Genomic DNA, 20,718 nt, shown 5'->3' with positions numbered 1-20,718 from the left:
ACTGGAAGTGCAAAAATTGAAAACTTCGAAAATCAAAAAATATTCAAAACATTCAAAATGCAGCAATTGAGAATTTAAAAATTTGAAACAAAGTACAAATTCAGGAAAATTTAAATGAAAATTTATGTTTCGGAAAATTTAAAATTCGGATCAAAAACAAACAAATCCAAAAATTTTAAATTAACTAGATTTTCAAAATTGAATATTCGGTTATTTCATTCGGTGTTCGAGCGGTCTCTGAGTTTGACAACTTCCCAATTAATCAAATTTTCAATTGACAGTTAAACTGAATGCATTTTCGACTGCAGAGTACCGTAATTACCTAACCTTCGATCGGTTGGTGAAGTCTCGCGTCAGTGACTTTCTTTCGCTCTCTTTAGTCCTAAAAAAGGCGCGCACTTATTTTTCCCCTCCCGGGCCACAGTCCGCGCAATTGTATTCAATTTCAAAAGACCCATACAATAAATTTGCGACCATATTGAGCTGTGTTCCCTTCTTCTCCTCCGTCTCCTCTTCTTTCTGCTTCTCTGTGCGACAAAAGCGAAGGCAACAAAACAAAAAATGTAAAAAAATAAATCACCCATTGGGCAAATATATCGAAATCAATAATCGTAGAGCCCCGCTTCGTTGGGGCAATTTTTTTCCCGCCGAGGGACCCCTTATTGGGGCGAATATATGCACATAACACATACACAACAATATCGATATGGTATGACCAATAAATAAAATGCCAATACCATATTTTACCCCGAATCGTTCCGGAAAATTGCCAACTTGGGCTGCGCGCGACGCTTATCTAACCCGCCGCGTTATTTTGGCCGCGCCACGCCGTGCCGTAAATGCCACCTGGTTCTGCGTTTGCGTCGCAAGATGGCGTAACCTCGTTGCAAATTAGAACAGATCGCAAACGATGCTTCCCTCGGCCCACAGCTCTGACATTTGGCTTTGTCGCACCGACTGAGTGACATTACTTTCACCGGCTAACGTCATTACGCGCTGACGTTAGCGCGACAATCATATTTTGCGCACATTCATTCCTCTCTCTCCCTCACTCAACCCGCCGCCCTTCGGGGGGTCCGACTAGAAGGTGTCAGCTGCCTGTTGAATTATGAGACTAAATGTCTCATTAAGTTCGATAAGGCGGGTGCGCAATTGGCAGCAACCTCTCGCTCTCTCTCTATCTATTCCTCTCTGTCCGCGAACGCGTCCAGCTATGGCTATCGATCGATCGATCTGTATATATTGCCGTTTGGTATGCAATCATATTTTACATTATCTGTTTGGGGGTTTTGTGTCAGTTTTGTGTGCTCAGATCTGCGGGAAAATAGACCTGGGGGCCGCCCGCGTGCCGTTGTTTGTTTTCTGCCGCCGGCAGACTCTGGCCTCGCAGGGAAAGCCCTGCGGTGAAAAGGCGGCGGCGTTGGTCGTGCCAAGATCTCCCGGGTAGATAAATGCTTTTGTCGATAATGGAGAAGATTGGTCGGGGAGGGGTCGACGGAGAGAGTGCGCGGGTTGCGCTTGTTCACCGACCCAAGATAAGATTAATTTCAATCGCCAGCGATTTATTCGATGAGAAACGGGGCTCCGGTCCGATCGTTGGACATGGCCATGGAGGGCGAATCTTCAAACCACCTTCGTCCTCAAGTTCAGCCGCGGAGCGCAATCCCCACATGATTGTTCCATGGTTGAAATAAACGATTAATCTGAATCTGGATCCTGAATCCATAATTTGAAACCACAACCTGAATCCGGATTCAGAGAATCTGAACAGAATCTGAACCTGGAATCTAAATCTGTAATCTCAATTCAGAATCACAATCCAGAATCTGGACTCGGATTCTGAATCCAAAATGTTAGTTCAGAACCTGTAAGCTACCACGGAACTCGGAGCAGCAGTTTCGTAGCGCCACATTTTTTGATGACCTGTCATCTAACATTACTATATCTAAATATCCCTTAGCACGAGCGATTGCGCATAGACAAAATAATAAACAACCGTAGAACAGATTAGCGAGGCTAAGTTAAGTTAAGTTGAAGAAAATAAAATCAGATTCGTTTAGACTCTCCGGTTGAGCGGTCGAGCTTTTTTAAAAACAAAGAACGCCCGCGTAGACTGTAACCTGTATTTGGGATCTAAATTCAGAGTTCGAAGGAATCTGTATTTGCGATTTTTCCCGGATTCCCGGATTGTTTCGAACCCAGATTCAGATCTCATAATCCGGATTAAGTTGAAATAAACGATTAATCTGAATCTCGATTCTGAATCCATAATCTGAACTTGCAGATCCAAACACGGAATCTCAATTCTGAATTCAAAATCTTAATCCGTAACCTGAATCCGGAAACTAAATCCAGAATTTCAATCTTAATCTGGATTATGAATATGAATTTCCAGAATCTAATTCAGGAATCTGAATTGAATCCAGAATACGAACCCAGAATCTGCATCCGCAATCTGAGTTCCGAGTCTGAATCCAGAATCTGAATTCGAAATTTGAACCCAGAATTAGAATTTAGAAGCCGGAATCTGATTCCGGAATCCGAACTCTGCATCTGAATTTGGTTTCTGAAATCTTAGAATTTAGGATCATGTGAATCTGAGCGTCTATCAATACGAAAATCCGGAAATCCGAGAATCCGAGAACTCAAGATACCTGACAAGTTAATTTTGAGAATCTGAACAAAAATTGTTTTGTTGTTTTCGTTGTTGATATTCCCAGTTCTTCTTGAAAGTTAAAATAAAATAATTGAAACAATTTGAAATTACAAAAAATAAAAAAATAAAACATTACAAGTTCTGTATTTTTACTTTTTTGAATTTTTCACTCAAATTTTGTGTGTTTTATCGTTTCCATAATAAAAATAAAAATAATTTTTTACAGAATTTTTCAATTCATTTAATTTAATATTTTTTTAAAATCTTTTTCACAAATTAGTATATTTGTTGATAATGTTTCACAAAGTATTAAATCACTGATGATTTTCAATAGAATATCGTAATCTTAGTGTCTTTCTTCTATATTTTTTTCAAAACATTTTATAATCTCTATAATTTAGAAATTTTTGTGATTTTTCATGAAATTTTCAAAATTTTGTATTTTTTATAGCTTTTGTTATGTTTTCCAAAATGTGTGAAATCGTGAAATTTGAAAATCATACGGTGTATTTCATACACCGTAATTTTTGGTATTTTTTCACAAAATTTTACAATTCTAGTAATTTGTTTCACTGTTTTCCAAAATTTTCATGATTTTTTACAAACATCTAAAAGTTGGGATTTTTTTTCTAAATTTTTAAATTGTTTGAGCTCATTAAATTTGTTTAATTTATTAGTTTGTTTTTTTTTGAGAAACCAAAAATCTTCGATTTTTATAAATATTGTGATTTTGGTAATTTTTAATAATTTCTTACAAACTTTTGTTACTTTTTTCGTACAGAAGAAGTTTTTTTTTTAAATGTTGGCGATTCAGCCTAGTGGTAAAATCCGTACCTTTTACGCTAAAGGTCACGAGTTCGATTTTTACTCTCGACATTCTTCCTAAAATGGTAAGTAAAGTGACGAACAAGCCAAAAGTGTTGAAAATCACTATAATTCAGAAACAAATTGTTTAAAAAAATGGTATTCATATTGGTATTCATATATGTAATTTTCAATTTATTTTCGAGATGTTCGCAAACTTTAATTTAAGTTTTGAGGTTTTGCATTCGCCTGCCTCCGGTCTTCTTGATGCCGAAGGGGGACTAGGTTCTTCGAAATCTCTTTCTATATTTTTTTTAAATTTTGCGTTTTTCCTAGATATGGGAATTTTTAACCACTAATTTTTGTAATTCCTGATATTTTAGCAATTTCTGGTAATTTATTAAAACTTTTATAATTAGTTCTTATAATTTTTTAATTTGTAATTTTTATAGTTTAGCGAGCTTTTCCCCAGGAAATATGAAACAAAGCCAAAAGTGTTGAAAATCACTGTAATACAGAAAAAATTGTTTAAAAAAATGGTATTTTTATTTTATTTGTATATTTTTAATTTGTATTTTTTATGATTTTTATAATTTCGGAAGTTTTTTCTAGATATGAGAATTCCAAACACCTAATTTTTGTAATTCCTGAAATTTTTGTATTTTCTGGTAATTAAGTAAAACTTTTGTAATTAGTTCTTATAATTTTTTAATTTGTAATTTTTATAGTTCAGCGAGTTTTTCCCCAGAAAATATGAAAAAAATATATGAGAAAATTTCGTTGTTTTATTCACTTTTGGTAATTTTTTCCTTTTTTTTGTAATTTTAGATCAAATTTTTTAGTTTGATATTGGAAATATTAGAAAAATGCTATTTCTATAATTTAGTTCTTTTGCTGTAAATAATTACAATATTTTAAAATTTTTATATTTTTCTGCAAAAAAAAAAATAATACAAAATTTTGTATTTTTATATAAAAGTATTTCAAAACGCTGTTTCAATTATTTTTGGCAATTTTATATAAATTTTTGTAATTTTATATTTTTTTCAAATTTTATGAAATTTGTAATTTGTGCGAATTTCTGAGGTTTTCATAATTCTATAATACTCGTATGGTTTGTTTTAAAATTTTCTCGAATAAATTCAGAATATGTTCTTAAAATTTATTTAGGAAAATTTAAAATAAAATTCTCGAAAATTTAAAAAATCCAAAGAGTGTTTTGACCAATCAAGGAATTTCAGAAACTGAAAAAATCAAAATACATTTTCTAGAAAATTTAAAACAAACGAACGAAAATTCAAAAAAGTTGTACAAAAGTTATGATAAAATATTGTAAAAAAAATCCGAAAATCTGAAAAAATGAAAAAATTCATAAAAAATTTTTTTGTATGTATATTTTTGCATTTTGCTTTTCAAATTATATTTATTTATTGCATCATCAACCCTTTCCCGTACAACATCGAGTCTTACTCGTGAGTACTTGCATAACATAGGGCGCTAGAATGCTCAGAAGTGAAATCATTTGAAGTGTGACGTATTAAATAATACGGAAAGGGGTTAACACGTTGACTGCCACGTCGGTCACCGGTGACTGACACCGAGTTTTCGCTCAGGCTATGTCAGTCACCGGTGCCTGACAATATAACATATGATAATAAAGGTAACTAATGTAAGCATATAAGCTTATAAGCATTCCCTTTCTACCAAAAGTACCTTCCACTGCGATAAGAAAAGGTGGTCCCAATACATTTAAAAATTTCCATAGAAACGCTATAAAACCGTGGCACTTAACGTGTTAAATATTGATACAATTTTTTGCAATTTTTGTAGTTCCTATATTGTTGGAATTTTTGATTTATCTCTCAAAATGATTCCAACATTAGTAGTTTTGGAATTTTTAATTTTTTTTTCAGGAAATAATGTATTTTTTATGAAAAAGTAGAAAAATGTTGTTTCAGTAGATTTTGGCAATTCTATACGAAATTGAAAACAACCTTCGTAATTTGGATATGATTTTCTGTTTTTATGATATTTCACAAATTTTTTTCAAAATTTTATAATTTTGGCATTTTTTGCTCATTGTTTACAAAAATTTGTAACTTATTACAGGTTTGTATTTTTTGTATTCCAGATTCTGCATTTTTGATTGGTTTTCTGAATTTCTTGAATATTAAAAAATATCCCAAGAATTCATACAGAAAAACAGAAAAACAAAAAACGTCTTTTTTAGAAATTTTTGAAAATTCAAGAAAAATTTCGAATTGAAAAAAAAAATAAAAAAAACAAATTTTTTTCCCAAAAATTAAAAAAAAAAATTATTCAAATATAATCCGAAAATTTCAAAAACAAAGTTTCCATAAATTTTGATACCTTAGAATAAAAAAAAAACAAGAAATCGAAAAATATTTTTTAAATCCAACAAATTAAATAAAACAATACAAAGAAATAGAAATGTTCAAAAAATTCATTTAAAAAAAAAAAATAAAAAAAAATAAACTTTTTTCATCTCAGAAATTCCAAGAAAAAATACGAAACCTCCTAGAAATTTGGTAAAGCAACAAAATTGAAAAAATTAAATCGCCACAAAAAAAATCAAAAAAATATAGAAAATTCGATAAAAATACTCAAGAACTGATTTATTTCAAATAAATTTTTTTTTAAATATTCAAATAGTTGAAATATTTACAATATTTACACTACATATTACAAAAATTTCAATCATTACAAATTTCCAGAGAATAATTTTTCAGTTTTACAATTTTATAATTTTTTTTTCTGCAAGAAACTTGTAATTTTAAAAATATGTGTTCTTGTAATTATTGTAGCTTTTTCAATGATTTAATAGATTTTTTTTTTGAATTTTTAAATTTTTAATTCATTTTTTTAGTTTTTAAATTTTCAATTAGTATTCGTTTGAGTTTTTCAAACTTTCAAATCAAATCATCGAATCAGAAAAAACTAAAAAATTCTGAAAATGAAACAAAAAATAATTAAGTGATATTAAATATTTAAAAAAATCTAAAATTTGAAAAAATACAAGAAAATTAAAAAAAACAGGACATTTCGAAAGATCTAAAAAAAATTGGGAAAACAAACTCATGACTTTCATACTATATTTCGGAAAAATTCAGCAATAAAATTCGAAAAAACGGAAAATTGTAAAATTTCAAAAGTCAAATTTCCAAAAAATTAAGAAATGGAAAAAAAGAGTATAAGAACAAATAAAAATTAAACATTAAAGAAACCATAAAATTCTAGAACATATGAGAATTTTACAATAAAAAACCGTAAATTCACAAAAAAATTGGAAACAATTTGAGCAATTTAGAAATTAAAAAAAAATTACAGATTTAGAAATTTCAGTGGTTTTTTGTAAAACTTACCATAAATTGTAGTTGATTTTGCACAAAATAAAATTTTGTTACATTTAAAAAATTGTTCTACATGGTGAAATTTCTTTTCGCAAAGTTACAACAATATTTGGTAATTTACGTCATTTTGGACAGTTTTTTATCACATTTGAAAACTAGGTAATATTGTTAAATCCAATAATTTTGTATCTATTGTAGCTTTTGTATTGCTTGTAATTTTCAGGAAATTGGTTCGAACAATTTGTCCCATCATAAAAAATTCCAGAGAACAATTTTCCGGCTTTTACAATTCATGTTTTTTTGCAAAACACTTGTAATTTGAAAAATATGTGTTTTGTTGTAATTATATTTTTTGGAAATTTTAAAATTTTTAATTCATTTTTTTAGTTTTTAAATGTTTGATTTGTATTCGTTTTTAAAAATTTTATCAAATAAAATTAAAAAAATTATTAATAAAAAAATAACTTATTTTGAATATTTTGAAAAATTCTAAAATTTGGAAGAACTTTCAGAAAATTGAAATTTGAAAATTTACAACTTCTAACAAATTCAAAAATATTTTGATTAAAAAAACACAAAATATTCCTGAGAATTCTGAACAAAATTGAAAACTTACAGAAACTCCAAACCTTTTTCAAAATCAAGAAAATTAAAAGAAAAACACAAAAATACAAAAATCGAATAAAACAAAAATTTTAATGATTTCAGAAAGTTTGAAAATATTGAAAAAAAAATCAATTTGCTGAAAATTTGGAAAAACAAACTCAAAATTTTCATACTACATTTCAGGAAAATATAGCATTAAAATTTAAGAAAAAAAGGAAAATTCCTAAATTTCAAAAGCATTAAAATTTCCAAAAATTCAATAAATTGAAAAATGAGTATAAAAACGATGAAAATTTGGAAAAAAAAATTGAAATTTATGAATTTCGGTTGTTATTTGTAAACATTACCAGAAATTTTAGTTTAGCTTGTACAAAATATAATTTTGTTACATTTACCAAATTGTTCTACATGTTGTTATTTTTTCACAAAGTTACAGCAACATTTCGTAATTGAAGACAATTTGAGCATTTTGGGCAATTTTTTATCAAATTTTGTAAACTTGGTGAAACATACCTAAAAAAAAAAATTAAAAAAGCAAAACATTAAGAAAAAAAACAAGAAGTAAAAATTTGATTTGTAATAAAAAAAACAAAAAACAAAAATTCGAAAAAATTGACCATGCACATCTTTATATATAAAAGAGAGTTTTTCTCACGTACGTATAACTCATCATCACGTGAGAACGGTTGATCAGATCTACGTCGTCCATATATATTGTGAGTTTGTCTTCACCCAAATTATAATGATAGAGTACTTTGGAAAATATTTGAGATTATTGGAAAAATTCAAAAAAATTGACTATGCATATCTTCATTAAACAAGGATATTTAAAATAAAAAGGGAAAATCGAAAATAAGAGGTACGCATATGTAAGTTTCGCTGTGAAAATCATCATTTAGATCAGTTTGACAGATCTGAACGATAACGTACAAACTCTCTTGAAGAATATTCGTTATTTTTACCAAGCAAAATATTCTCTAGAAATACATTATATGGCAGAACAACGTGTGCCGGGTCAGCTAGTGTATTCATAAAACGTTTGTTTTATGTAAAGAAATTCCTAAAATGTTGGGTGTTTTTTCAATAAAATTAACTTTTCACAAATGTTTACAAATTTTTGTAAATTTCCACAAAGTTATAAGGAAAATTTTGTAATTTGAGTATTTTCTGGTGTTTGTTGGATTTTTTTGGTAATTTCCTACAAAATGCTGTACTTTTTATAATTTCATATTTTAACCGAATTTACCAAAAGTTTTATATATTTCGCTATTCGGTAATATTATTATTTCTGTAATTCTTCATCATTTACTGTTTTTTTATATTATTTTTTTATATTAAATTTTTGGATCTTCTGAGTTTCCTTTGAAATTTATTTTGAATACTGATTAGTGATTATTATTTTGTTAATGATTTTTCTTTTATTTTTTTTTTTGTGTTTTTTAATTTTTAATTCTTAAACTGTTTTTTGTTATTTTTAATTTTCATCAATTCAGTTAATTTTCGTTTTTTCACAAATGATTAACTTTTTAATTTTTCTGTTTTTTTTTGTTTTCTGAGATCCTTTGAACAAATCTGAAATTTTCTTTCCTTTTCGTTTTTTGCAGTTTTTAGATTTTTGATTCTATTTTAATTCTTGCTCGAATGTCTTCAGTTGACTCAAAATCTTTTCTTTCCATATTCAAATCAAGTTTTGGGAATAGGAAAAAATTGGTAAACAGTACGAGAAGTCGTGCAGCGAAAATAACAATGCTTATTAAGATGAAAAACCGGAAAAGTGAAGATTATTTTGAGCATAGCTTATCGACGCAAGTATCCAAACTCTGAAGATGCAATAGTGCAACACAAAATTAAGAAGTTTCCGATTTATTTTGCAAACAAGTTCTTTTCAGAGGTCCTCGCTAGGGTTATTTCCAAAATAAGGGAAAAGCCAGAAACGAGTCTGGATGGAATAATCGGTAATGATAGATGGGTCGTTTCATAAGTGTTGCACAAAATGGTGATATTTTAATCCTAGCGTAGTTTTCTTTAGTCGCAATTGAATACAAAAAGTTCAGTATGTATTTGTTTGATTACATAATTGGAAGTGTTTTAGATGAACGAGAGAAAGAAATTAGGTCCACGAGGGTTTCGGGCTTAGTGACAATTGTAGATCACAAACATACAATTGAAATCGAAGCTTTGCATAGGAAAAACATTATGGAAATTCATTGGGCTTAAGGAGAGGCTTTGGTGGGCTTTGTGTGAGAGTAGCGGAAGTTCACGGCCATTTGAGGTCTTTTGAGTCATCACATCGGGAAATGATACAATTAGCAAATGGAAAGCAGCCTTCTGCTGTCAGTAAAAGTGTGACCTTTTCCAGGCAAGTCCAAACACGGTACCGTGAATACCTTTCCGTATGTAATGCATTCTAAATAGCTTTCCCAGCATTCTCATTTGATTATCATCCGATTGACAAACCCGTCCCGCCCCGTCCAACAAAACGACGACGACAACAAAACCGGCAATAGTTTACATGCATAAATAATTCGGTTCACGCCGTGTGCGATCGGCGGGAGCCGATTGTGAAAAGGTCACATCGAGACGGGAAGGAGGGAACGATTGAAGGCGCGCGGAGTTTGGGAGGCCAGCAGAGAAAGGACCACAGTAACTCTCGAGCCCCATACTAGGAGCCCTCGCGCGAGCTCCACCGTTCTTTTTCTAATGACTTTTACGCGGTAAACGGGTTCAATTTGGTGTCGGGCGGTGGGCTATATGTGTTTCGCATACACCACCACCACGACCACCTTCGATATGGGTAAAAAGAGCGGTTAGTTTACGGCTTAAGAGCAACGCGCTGTTGGGGGGATTACGTAACAAAGGCGTCCAGGCCTTAAGAGGCACTAGTGGAGAGTTGTGAGGGGGGTACCTAACACGGCCCGACCCTCGGCCAGGAAAGGCCGCGGTTGGCCCAAGCAACAGCAATTTTCAATTTGTTCACGCGACGCGCTACCTTCTGTACGGAATGCTCCGACGGAACGCTGCAGCTACCGGTCCGAATCGAAACTAGTTTTGCATCGCTCCGCGCGATGGACCTTCTTGACAGTAATCGTGCGATATTTTCCATCCCAGAGCTGTGTGTAATCGCGAAAATAAAAAGTGTTCGAGATTTGACGTTGATTATGGCAGCCCCAACTGTCGCCGCGCTCATTGCAGCGCCTAAGAACTTGCCAGCCGGGGAGCAACTCACGATTCGGCTGGAGGCCGGGGGGGGGCTTAGGTTGTCGTTTTTCAATTTTCTTACGTCGAGCGTTAAAATGAAACTAGTTTTCTGAGCTGGTTTCTCGCGCCGCACGGCGCCCAGCCTCGACCAGATGTGTCCACCGGACTCATAATCGATGACATTTGACAGCAATAGGTAACGCGCTACGAGAGAGCACAGGCCATCGTCCGTCCGGTGGCGTCCCGCAGAAGTCTTAACGCCACAGGGCTTGAATCATATTTTTCCCCGCTTCAATGTGGAAATTAATTTTCTAAGTTGCCTCGCGTCGCTTCGAACCCCTTCGGGGCTCTTGGGCCCTTCATCCGGCAACGATTTGTTACCGGTGAGTGGTTTCAGGGGGGCATCCACACAATGATCCCGGAGTTCTTTATTTCTAATCGTTGAAAATATATTGCTACTGAATCCTAAAGCTAAGAGCGTAATACAGATCATACATTCGAGGTGGTTGTTCAGGAATAGAACGTGAGCACGGAGGTTTGGTTACCACGCACCAGTAGGAAGGGCGGCATATCCTTGGTCAGCATTTCCAGCCACGACATGTAGATGGGAGCCGAAATTGTGCGCTTAAAGATAAAAAAGAAAAACAAAAATAGATCAACATTTCCAAAATGGCGCGCAATCGCATCGATCCATACCAGCCTCGGCATCGGCATCGACATAACGATCAAGTTGGCCTTGCTCGAGTTCTCGAGCAGCATCTCGCGCAGTCGCAGCTGGCGGTGAGTTTTTTCCTTCAGCGCTGACAGTTCCGCCTCGCCTGCTCCGTTCCCCACCACGAAGCGCTCCAACAGCCGGCGGTGCATATCGATCGTGGCCTGCTGGGGAGAATCCATCACCCCTTGCAGCATTGTGAGCGAGGTGTACTGGAGCCTGAGCTGCGTTAGCAGATTATTCATGCTGTGCGGGAAAACATTCAAAACCATTACTCTGTGCCTCGTTTGCATCGCAAATACTCACTTCCTTTGCTCGACCTCCAGCTCCATCTGGCGGTTGGCGAGGGCGAACACGCGGATCTCGCACTGGGACCACTTCGAACGCATCGACATGATGTGCGGAATGAGCATTGTGAGGCCACCGTCGTCGTAAAGCCACCACACGTCGATCGTGCCCTTGGGTTGCTTCCGCTGGAAGATCCCGAGCCGATCCAGGGTCTCCCGGGGGACGCTCGAACCTCCGCGGGTCGAGTAGATGATGCTTTCGTCCAGCGGGCGGTATCTCGGTTCCGGTACGGGGGCTGTAACAAGTTCAAAAATTGAAGTATTCCAAGAGAATCTACGACGGACTTACTGGACGGAGCCATGGTAATGTCGCTACTCGCCGCCATTGACTCCAGGTCAACGTGGAATGGTCCATGTCCGTTTTTGAATCCGTTGCGCGTGATAGAAGATACCGCTGCGCGGTGGTTACCCATAGATTCCTCACCGGACACAATTTCCGTGGTTAAGTGGGAGAAATCCAACCCATGGGGTAACCGAAGGATCACCAGCGCCATGCGGCACTCCAGCGAATCACTGTAGCAACGCAAAAATGTCAGCAAAAATCAATAACAACAACGAATCCCACCAAACTCACTTCAACGCATCGTAATACCCACGCAGATCTTCCGCCGGGCAACTCACCCAATCGGCCTTGTAACCTAGCAGCACTATATTGGGCGAAAGCTTACCCACCCCGGAGGTCTGTATGAGCGCGTGGACACCATCCGCGAACGATACCCCATCGATGGGTTGATAGAACCCACGGATCTTTCGGATCTCCAAAAATTTCGTGCACTCCGCGTTCACCTCGTGACGCTTGCGGTGCGATCGGCGCTCCCGGATGATATCGCCCACGATCATGAGCGAATGATTCTTGGTTATGAGATGAGCCATGTCCACCAGTGGGGATCGATTCAGGGGGTTCCCCGTGAGGACCAGCACTGAGGGGTGGTAGTTCTTGACGTGATCTCCAATGCGCTGCAGCTGCAGCGTTGAAGACAGAGCGCTCTTGTAGGTCTGTTCCTGCGTGCTGGAGCCCCAGTTGACGTCCGGCTGGCGGTACACAACGACCAGATAGAGAACAAAGATCACCACGATTGTCACTATGGTGTAGATGTAGTCGATCATGAACATGATGGCGATACAGAGTACCGATCCGATGAGGCTTAACAGGGGGTGGTAGTATCGGAAGGATGGTCTCCAGCCCAGAGGCTTCACGATGGCCGCGTGAAAGGTACAGAAGTTGATCAACGCGTACGAAGCCAGATAAAAGTTAGAAATTAACGGAGCGATCGCGTTGATGTTCGCAATCAAAACAAACGACACGGAGATTATGAGCACCAAGCCGTAGCCGCGGTAAGGTTCCCCGTGTTTACCGTATCCCTTCGAGAAAAATATCAATCCCGGATAGATGCGATCGATGCCCAGAGCTTGAATAATTCTTGGCACCGACAGAAGATTGGTCAGTGCCGTGCTGAGGGTGGCTGCAAAGCAGCCAGCGTAAATCACCCCGCTGGATGCTGACATCAACTGCATTACGGTGTAATCGTTGTGCAGACCATACGCACAGTTCTGAAACGATTGCCAATTGTCAATAGAAACACATAATTTGAACTCCGCTCAACTCACGCCTTCGGCCGTACAGGACGGGAAAGTCCCATTCACAAAATCCGCTATATCCCCGGAGCCATCTCGCAGTGCGGCCGATCCAGCGAAGAATACAAATGTCACGTACGATATCGCCGAGATGACCAACGCGAGCAGCGTTCCCTTGGGAATAGCCGTCGCCGGGTCCTTCAAATCGCCACAAATGTTTGCCCCCGCCTGGATGCCTGTAACGCTCGGGAAGAAGATCCCGAACACGGTGAAGAACGTCTGGGCCGTATTCTCGCTGAACCGGAAGTCTGCGTGCAAATTAACGGCGAACACTTCGCCCGAGAATCCCAGAAATCCACGGGCGATTTCGCCCTCACCGCTCGGTCCCATGATCACCCCGATCAGGAACGTGAAAATGGCTACCACGATGGTGACGATGAGCAGATTCTGGGCCTTCGCTTCCCACTCCATCCCGACGGCGCAGATGATGACCATCACGATGATCGCCAGTGTGCCAACGATGCGGACGTCATTCACGTCCCCGTCGACGATCTTTGTGTCGTACGATCCTGCAAATAAAAACCACAAATCAGATACGTTGAACCTCACCATTACTAGCGCCCTATCGGACTCACTCAGCAGATCATTCAGCGCATTGCAGAACCCGATAGTGTTCAGCGAGGCGGCTACCGAGTTCGCGAAGGCGAACACCACCCCGACCGATGCCCCAAACTCCGGTCCCAACGATCTTGAAATCAGATAATATATGCCACCCCCCTTAACCTGTCCGTTGGTGCAGATCGCCGAAAGCGAGAGGGTGGTGATCACGCACACCAGGTACGAAACGCCAATGATAAGCAGGGTGTGAAGAATCCCGGCCTGCGCAACGACCCAGCTGAGACGCAGGAACAGCATCACGCCCCAGATGTTGAGCAGACAGGGGATCAGTACGCCCTCGATCCATCCCAGCTTGTGGCCCTGGCCGGTGCCATCCGGTTTGTCGTCCTTCCCGGCGTCCGCATCCTGTGGTGGAAGGTAAACAACAGATGACGGTGACTATGAGAACCCATCAATCACTCCCAAAAGTGTTTCGGGTATTAGTTAGCATTGAGAAATCATAATCAACGGTCAGCGTTGATAAGCGCGCATAACACCCGATAACATTCCAATTAACAAGTGAGAAGGCAAGAGTTTCCTGGTACCGCCTCTCAAACTCCCCGGTCAACGCTCGTCATCAGGGTTAAGTGTGTTTACCCGATAAGCAGATAAACAAATCTCGGAAGAACCGGACATTTCCCGACAATCTCCATACCGGACCGGCTCGGGGATGTTTAAACCTGTGTTGGGTTCGATTGATGGCTGATGATAACCTGATTGCGCTTGCCTCTTGTCGAATTTTGACTGACGCAGTTCTGATAAGCGATAAGCGGTGCAGTGTGCGGAGATCTCGCGTCGCGGCGTTATCTGAAGTACGCACGATTTTTGTAATCCCCCGATTGGGGGTTCAATCTGCAGTAGGTACTGCATTTCAGTGCGATCTATTTTGAGATTATCGGGAAACTCAAGTTTTATTTCAAATAAATTCTTTAGATATTGAATGGATGACGTTTAATCTGGTGGCTTGAATGCTCGTAACCTGCCAATTTTCAATAAGTTGTTTCAGTGAAGTTACCACAGGTCTTCATGGGGCTTGTCAAGCTTCATTCTACTGGCTTTAGAGACGCATGGTAGTTTTGAAGGAAAATTTAGCACTACATATTTTTCAAAGGGGTGCTTTAGAGCACCAAAGAAAGCTTGACGTAGGACTATGTTTCTACGATTTTTTTTTGAATTTAGTTTTCTAGTTTTCAATTGTTCAGCTCTGAAAAGAGCCGCTTGTTTCATGGATTGGGATTGTAAGAGATAAAGTGGTAGAAAGATTTCGGTACATTGGCAACGAAAAATTTGGAAAGTGGAGTTAACCGGCTTCACTTTCTTTTTCACAATTGCATGCGTACCATGAAGCCATCAGTAGTGCTGATAACGCATCCTGGAAGGCAGCGATGAAGGATGAACTTAAGTCATTGGAGCAGAACGGTGTGTGGGAACTCACTACGTTACCTCCAGGAAAGAAAGCCATTAGATCCCGGTGGACCTACAAGAAGAAAGAAGATGAGTTTGGAAGGGTCATCAGATATAAAGCCCAACTGGTAGCCCAGGGCTTCACGCAACACTCTGGACTCGACTATGATGAGGTGTTTGCGCCTATAGCGAAGCAGGCAACATTCAGGGTACTTTTGACCATTGCGGCTAGGTGTAATCTACTGGTAAAACATGTGGACGTGAAGACTGCATACCTGAACGGGAACCTCAATGAAACTATCTATATGAAGCCACCACCAGGAGTGCAGAAAGAAGATGGTCAAGTTTGCCTGCTGCGTAAAAGTTTATATGGCTTGAAGCAATCCGCAAGAATGTGGAATCAGAAGCTGAATGAAGTCCTGTTGCGAAATGGTTTCAAACAAGCTGTGGCGGATCCTTGTCTATACGTTCGGAAGCGGAACAACCAAATAACCTATCTCTTGGTATATGTAGACGACATGCTGCTGGTAACTCCAAACGAAGAGATTTACAACGATGTCATCCGGAGATTGGGTTCAGAGTTCGTGCTAACGGAGCTAGGTGACGTGAAACATTTCATTGGAATTCAAGTGATCCAGACGGAGCATGGCCATAACTTGTGCCAGAAGTCGTACATCGAGAAGCTTGCTGTTCGTTTTGGACTGGCGGAGGCGAAAGGATCAAAAATACCAATGAACCCCGGATATATACAGCAAAAGGAGGAGTCGGAGAGGCTTCCCACTAATGACAAATATCAAAGCCTCATTGGTGGTTTACTGTATTTAGCTGTGAATACCAGACCGGATATAGCGATAAGTGCGTCAATCCTTGGAAGGAGCGTCAGCCAACCGGTTGAGAAAGACTGGACCGAAGCTTAAAGAGTGTTGAGATACTTAAAGGCTACAAGCAACCATCAACTTAGGTTGGGAAATGGTACTCAAACTCTTGAAGCCTACGCAGATGCTGACTGGGCTGGCAACGTCAAGGATCGGAAATCGAACTCCGGATATCTCTTCCGGCTAGGCGGCGGTACGATCGCATGGAGTGCAAGGAAACAGACGTGTGTCGCACTGTCCTCAACAGAAGCGGAATATATTTCTCTTGCCGAATGCTGTCAAGAACTGATCTGGTTTAGGAAGCTCTTGCAAGACTTCGGAGATGCTGTGAAGACCCCAATTCAGATCTATGAAGATAATCAAAGCTGCATCAAGATGTTGACCAGCAACGGAGAAAAACGATCAAACCATATTGACACGAAGTTTCATTTTGTAAAGAATTTGGCTGAACGGAATGAAATCAGAGTCACCTACTGTCCAACGGAAACTATGCTGGCGGACATCCTTACGAAGCCCTTGAACAGAGTGAAACTGGAGGATCTACGTGAGAAACTAGGAGTTACATCAGTTAGCGATGAGGAGGAGTGATGGAAGCGTAGCAACTTGTAACTAACGTTACTATAACAGCATCGCAACAGTTGTTTGTTCATCGTAGTACTCTGGTATATTAGAAGTAGTCAAATAAAATTTTAATTCCAATTTGTTCTCTCAACTCGACCAGACGTCTTTTATTTCCACTTAATACGCTCAACACGGAGATGGTGCTGCCAACGGCCAGTCAAGTTGGCATGAAATTCGTCGGTACAAAAACAGATTTGTTATGCAATATCACACGATATTTTTCTGAAAAAATTCATTGCACTTACAAATCCGGATAGAATTCAAGAAGATTCTCAAAATTCATTAGAGTCTCTCTAGCTTTGAAATGATGTTAATGATTTATATAATTTTTCACGATGTTATGGCCTTTAAATAAATTGTTTGCCACTATGTCATTTCGGCAGAGTGTATGTAAACGTTTTTTTTCAATTCTACAAAAAAAAAGTAATTAATTTTTCGTGAAAAAAATGAATTGTGATAGAAGAATTTCGCTCTGAATTGCTGAGATAAATTGGGTACCATTCGATTATATTCACACGTAGAAATTTCAGTCTGTTCAAGATAATTTCCAAACGATTTCCGAGCGAAATTTGTTATAAAATGGGCTGATAAAACTTTTCTAACTCTAAAACCAACAACACTCACTGGCTTCCTGTCCTGTTCGCCATGCAATTCTCCGATCGAGGGCCGCTTGAGGCCCCGTTTCGATGTGCGATAGTACTCCAAACGTGGCAACGGTTCTCTGTGGAGCAACAACAACATATGCGCGGGTTGAAAATTCACTGGAAATTGCACCCCATAATTTACACATCCTCCCCTCGTTTCACCCATTCTCCACACAAACTCTACCTGGTCACATTGCACACCAACGCGCCCACATCCAAAATCACCGACGAGCTCTTCTTGGCCCGAAGGTTGCCCTCCAGGGTATCACTTCCACCGCCCACGAAGCCCTTCCAAAAGTTCATTAATACCATAGTTACCACCACCGGTTGCAGCTGCACATAATTTTCCCCACACCGACAGTGCAGCAGTAAAAAAAAACGAGTTATGATATGAGAACCGAGAGAAGTCCAATGTTTGCCAAAGTGTCTTGTCCTGCCAACAGATTCCCGCCGACTGAAAATGGGACTGCTGTGGAACCCACAGAACCTCTTATGGTGAAGAGATTATGGAATTGCTTCTTCCATTTGCTCTAATCATAGCGCCTTGGCATTTGTTTTTCTTTTATTGTGTGATAGTATTGTCCGGTGATAACATCCGCCCTCCTCCCCGCCCCCGCTTTTTCAGGTGGCGGCGGCATCATCGACGGATGTGTGATAAAAACCGATTTTTCGTTTGAAGCCGTGGAATGTTTTGTGATGTGTACAAAGTCGGGTTCTTTCCACCGCGACTAACTTGACGCATTTGTTTGTGTCTCCTTTGACGCGTCAAGATAATTTCCAGCATATTTTATGTTTCACTTTTTCACTGCCGAACAAAAGAACCTTTCGATATTTGCATCTCCGTTTGCGCCTTACGCGGCCACGACGACCGACGATTTGCGTAGGCGGAGTACTTTCTCTTCTGCGTGGAGAGACTGTGCCGGATGTGGCACGGAGTTCATGTTGCACCACCACCCCCTCCACCCCCGCGCGCGTGGCTGATGGCTTTTTGTGTTCCCTTCGCATTCAGACGCAGACGACGGCGTGTCTGGAAGAATGGCGCGTGAGGGCAGTAGAAGGATTGTCGTCATCACCAACGGTTTGACAAATGAGAGGGTTTGAGTTTCATTCATCAATTCAAGCCGGAGGAAAGCTGTGGCAGTGTTCCACAAGTCACCGATGGAGCAATTCCACACAGAAGACGCCCAAAAATGTTCGATTTTGCACTTCAATTGTTTCGATATTTTTAATAAATGATTTCGTTCTCATATGCCCAATTTCAGTTGTGATAGCTTTCTTTCTTTGTAAGGGCGTATCCAACATTTGAGATCTTTTCTCAAATTCAAAATTTATTAATTGTTGGTTTGCTCGATGAAGGTTTGGCTTCTGTATGTATGTCATGTATAGACTCGAAAACAACTGAACCAATTGAAATAAAAAAGGTATTCGAGAGCACTGGTGTCAGGGGCCTTTCGGATAGACTGTTCACGGTTTGGTTTCTCGTTACCAACTAACTCATATAATTTATTTTCCTTCTTCCTTTGCTCATACACATTCTTACCATCTGCTTATTCTATTTTGTTCCTATTCTTATCTCCTACTTCATATCTCTCAGGACGTCTCAGGACGTCATAAAACCGAGCTCACCATGTTTATGGATTTGCCTCCCACGAAGCTAAACCCTAAATACACAAAGCGGACGATAATGATCGTCTGTACCACAACATCACTATCCCCTACGGAAAAAGAGAGTGTATGCTTGAATGAAATTAATAATAAGTTTATAAATTCAGCTCTTGCTGTTGTTATCGATTAGACTAATAAATCTTCTCATTTGTTTACTCCTGGAACTTTTTCATTCTGTCGAATATAGGCGCAGCATCTCGGATTTTATCGTCTGTGTTATGTACTTCTGATAACTCTTATTGGCAATTGTTGTTGTTGTTGTAGTGACTGTTTTGTTTGTTGCTTATCATTGATGACTGATTTGTTCCAATGATTCATTTTGGCGCTGTATGTCTGAAGTGCCTAATCATTGTTAAATCTAACACCGTTGATTATTTTATGGTGCGAAGAAGTCGTTTACTGGTAAAACTTTGTTCCTGGTCTTCCATACACACATTGCTCAGTACAAAGTGGGAATTGCATTATTTCTGATCATTATTCTTCAGTAGTTCAAACGAAACTTGTTCGAGCTCTTTGGCAAATTTAAGGCCATTCGTTTTAATACTTTGAATCAGATATTTCGCGACTTTAGAAAATTAACATCTTTGATATCGCGGCTTTCCGTTGTTCTTGATGAATGTGTTGACCATAATTGTCTGGTGTTTTCGATGATAAGGAAGCCATAAATAATGAGTTTGCATACTTTGATGGCTGGAATTCAATTTCAGCTTTTTATTCAATCCAGAATCAGTTAATGATGATATTACTGATCTCGTGTTTTCTCGTCGTATTCAAACGGCCAACGCTTTGAAACTTGCGTCAACAATACTTATGCGAATCACATTCCATAGATTCTCGTCATATTGAAATCGGTATGGAAACAAGAGCAATAACATAAACTGCGAAATTGTCGTCAGGATATTTCAGCTATTCCCGAATTAATTGTTGGTGATGACAATGAATAGCCAACTCATAACAGACTTCGTCACCTTTCCACCCCCGTTGGTCCGTGGTCCTCGTATCCTCAGCGCTTTGTAGATGTCCTTGGTAGATGACCTCTTTGAGTAAACAAATGACTTACTTACATTAAAACAATTGAAATCTCATATCTCATATAACTTATGTTTTCAAATAAAAAAAAGGTTTTTTATACATATGTTTTCAAGAATATTTTTATGTTTTATATTGCAGATTCAGCATATATCTTTGTTCGTTGTTTATCACATAAGAATCTCGCTAATGATATCAGTTAGCAATAATGTAATATAAGTGTTCTTAATTTTTTTTTCTCTCTTTCAAGATAATACATCAGTTAATATAGTTATAATTCATTTTATTGGAATATACCATTTCATCTCATATATATATATATAACTTTTTACTTTGTTTTCTTCCTCATTGTAATATTCTTCAATAATGTTCATTAAAATCTCTTTGTGGAGTGTAATCAGAGTCCTGTGTAATTTATTTTTGCTTTTTCTTCAGTAAATTGAAAGTTTCTCTTATGCATTGTTTCTACTTTTACAAGTAATCACTCTGACCAATATTATTTAAAAATCTTTTCATAATCTCAGATCTTCCAAATTTAATAAACTAGAAGGTGT

The 20,718-nt window shown here is 38.1% G+C and overlaps 2 protein-coding genes across 6 annotated transcripts in view; one reads left to right on the top strand and one right to left on the bottom strand.

The window, feature by feature from the left end:
• Positions 1–20,718, top strand: part of LOC129779248 (cadherin-86C) — a 468,683-nt gene that overhangs the window by 203,722 nt on the left and 244,243 nt on the right. The gene's annotated exons all lie outside the window — the stretch shown is intronic.
• The window catches only part of LOC129779273 (bumetanide-sensitive sodium-(potassium)-chloride cotransporter-like), a 359,165-nt gene continuing 349,197 nt past the window's right edge, over positions 10,751–20,718 (bottom strand). Inside the window, exons 1-10 of one of the 3 annotated variants that reach the window (XM_055786680.1) lie at positions 18,875–18,908; positions 17,655–17,803; positions 17,451–17,547; positions 13,905–14,292; positions 13,303–13,838; positions 12,269–13,245; positions 11,984–12,207; positions 11,654–11,930; positions 11,332–11,593; positions 10,756–11,259 (exon numbers count right to left, since the gene is read on the bottom strand). In XM_055786680.1, coding sequence (XP_055642655.1) covers positions 11,146–11,259; positions 11,332–11,593; positions 11,654–11,930; positions 11,984–12,207; positions 12,269–13,245; positions 13,303–13,838; positions 13,905–14,292; positions 17,451–17,547; positions 17,655–17,782 — 3,003 coding nt within the window. In that variant the 5' untranslated portion in view covers positions 17,783–17,803; positions 18,875–18,908 and the 3' untranslated portion in view covers positions 10,756–11,145. Of the gene's footprint in view, positions 11,260–11,331; positions 11,594–11,653; positions 11,931–11,983; positions 12,208–12,268; positions 13,246–13,302; positions 13,839–13,904; positions 14,293–17,450; positions 17,568–17,654; positions 17,804–18,874; positions 18,909–20,718 lie in introns of those variants that run through there. The other 2 variants (XM_055786688.1, XM_055786671.1) reach the window with 2 other exon arrangements.

The sequence above is a fragment of the Toxorhynchites rutilus genome, chromosome 1, assembly GCF_029784135.1.
Source record: "Toxorhynchites rutilus septentrionalis strain SRP chromosome 1, ASM2978413v1, whole genome shotgun sequence".
NCBI classification, from domain to species: Eukaryota; Metazoa; Arthropoda; class Insecta; order Diptera; family Culicidae; genus Toxorhynchites; species Toxorhynchites rutilus.
The sequence above is the reverse complement of the archived record's forward strand: the minus strand, read 5'-3'. Positions and strand labels throughout refer to the sequence as shown.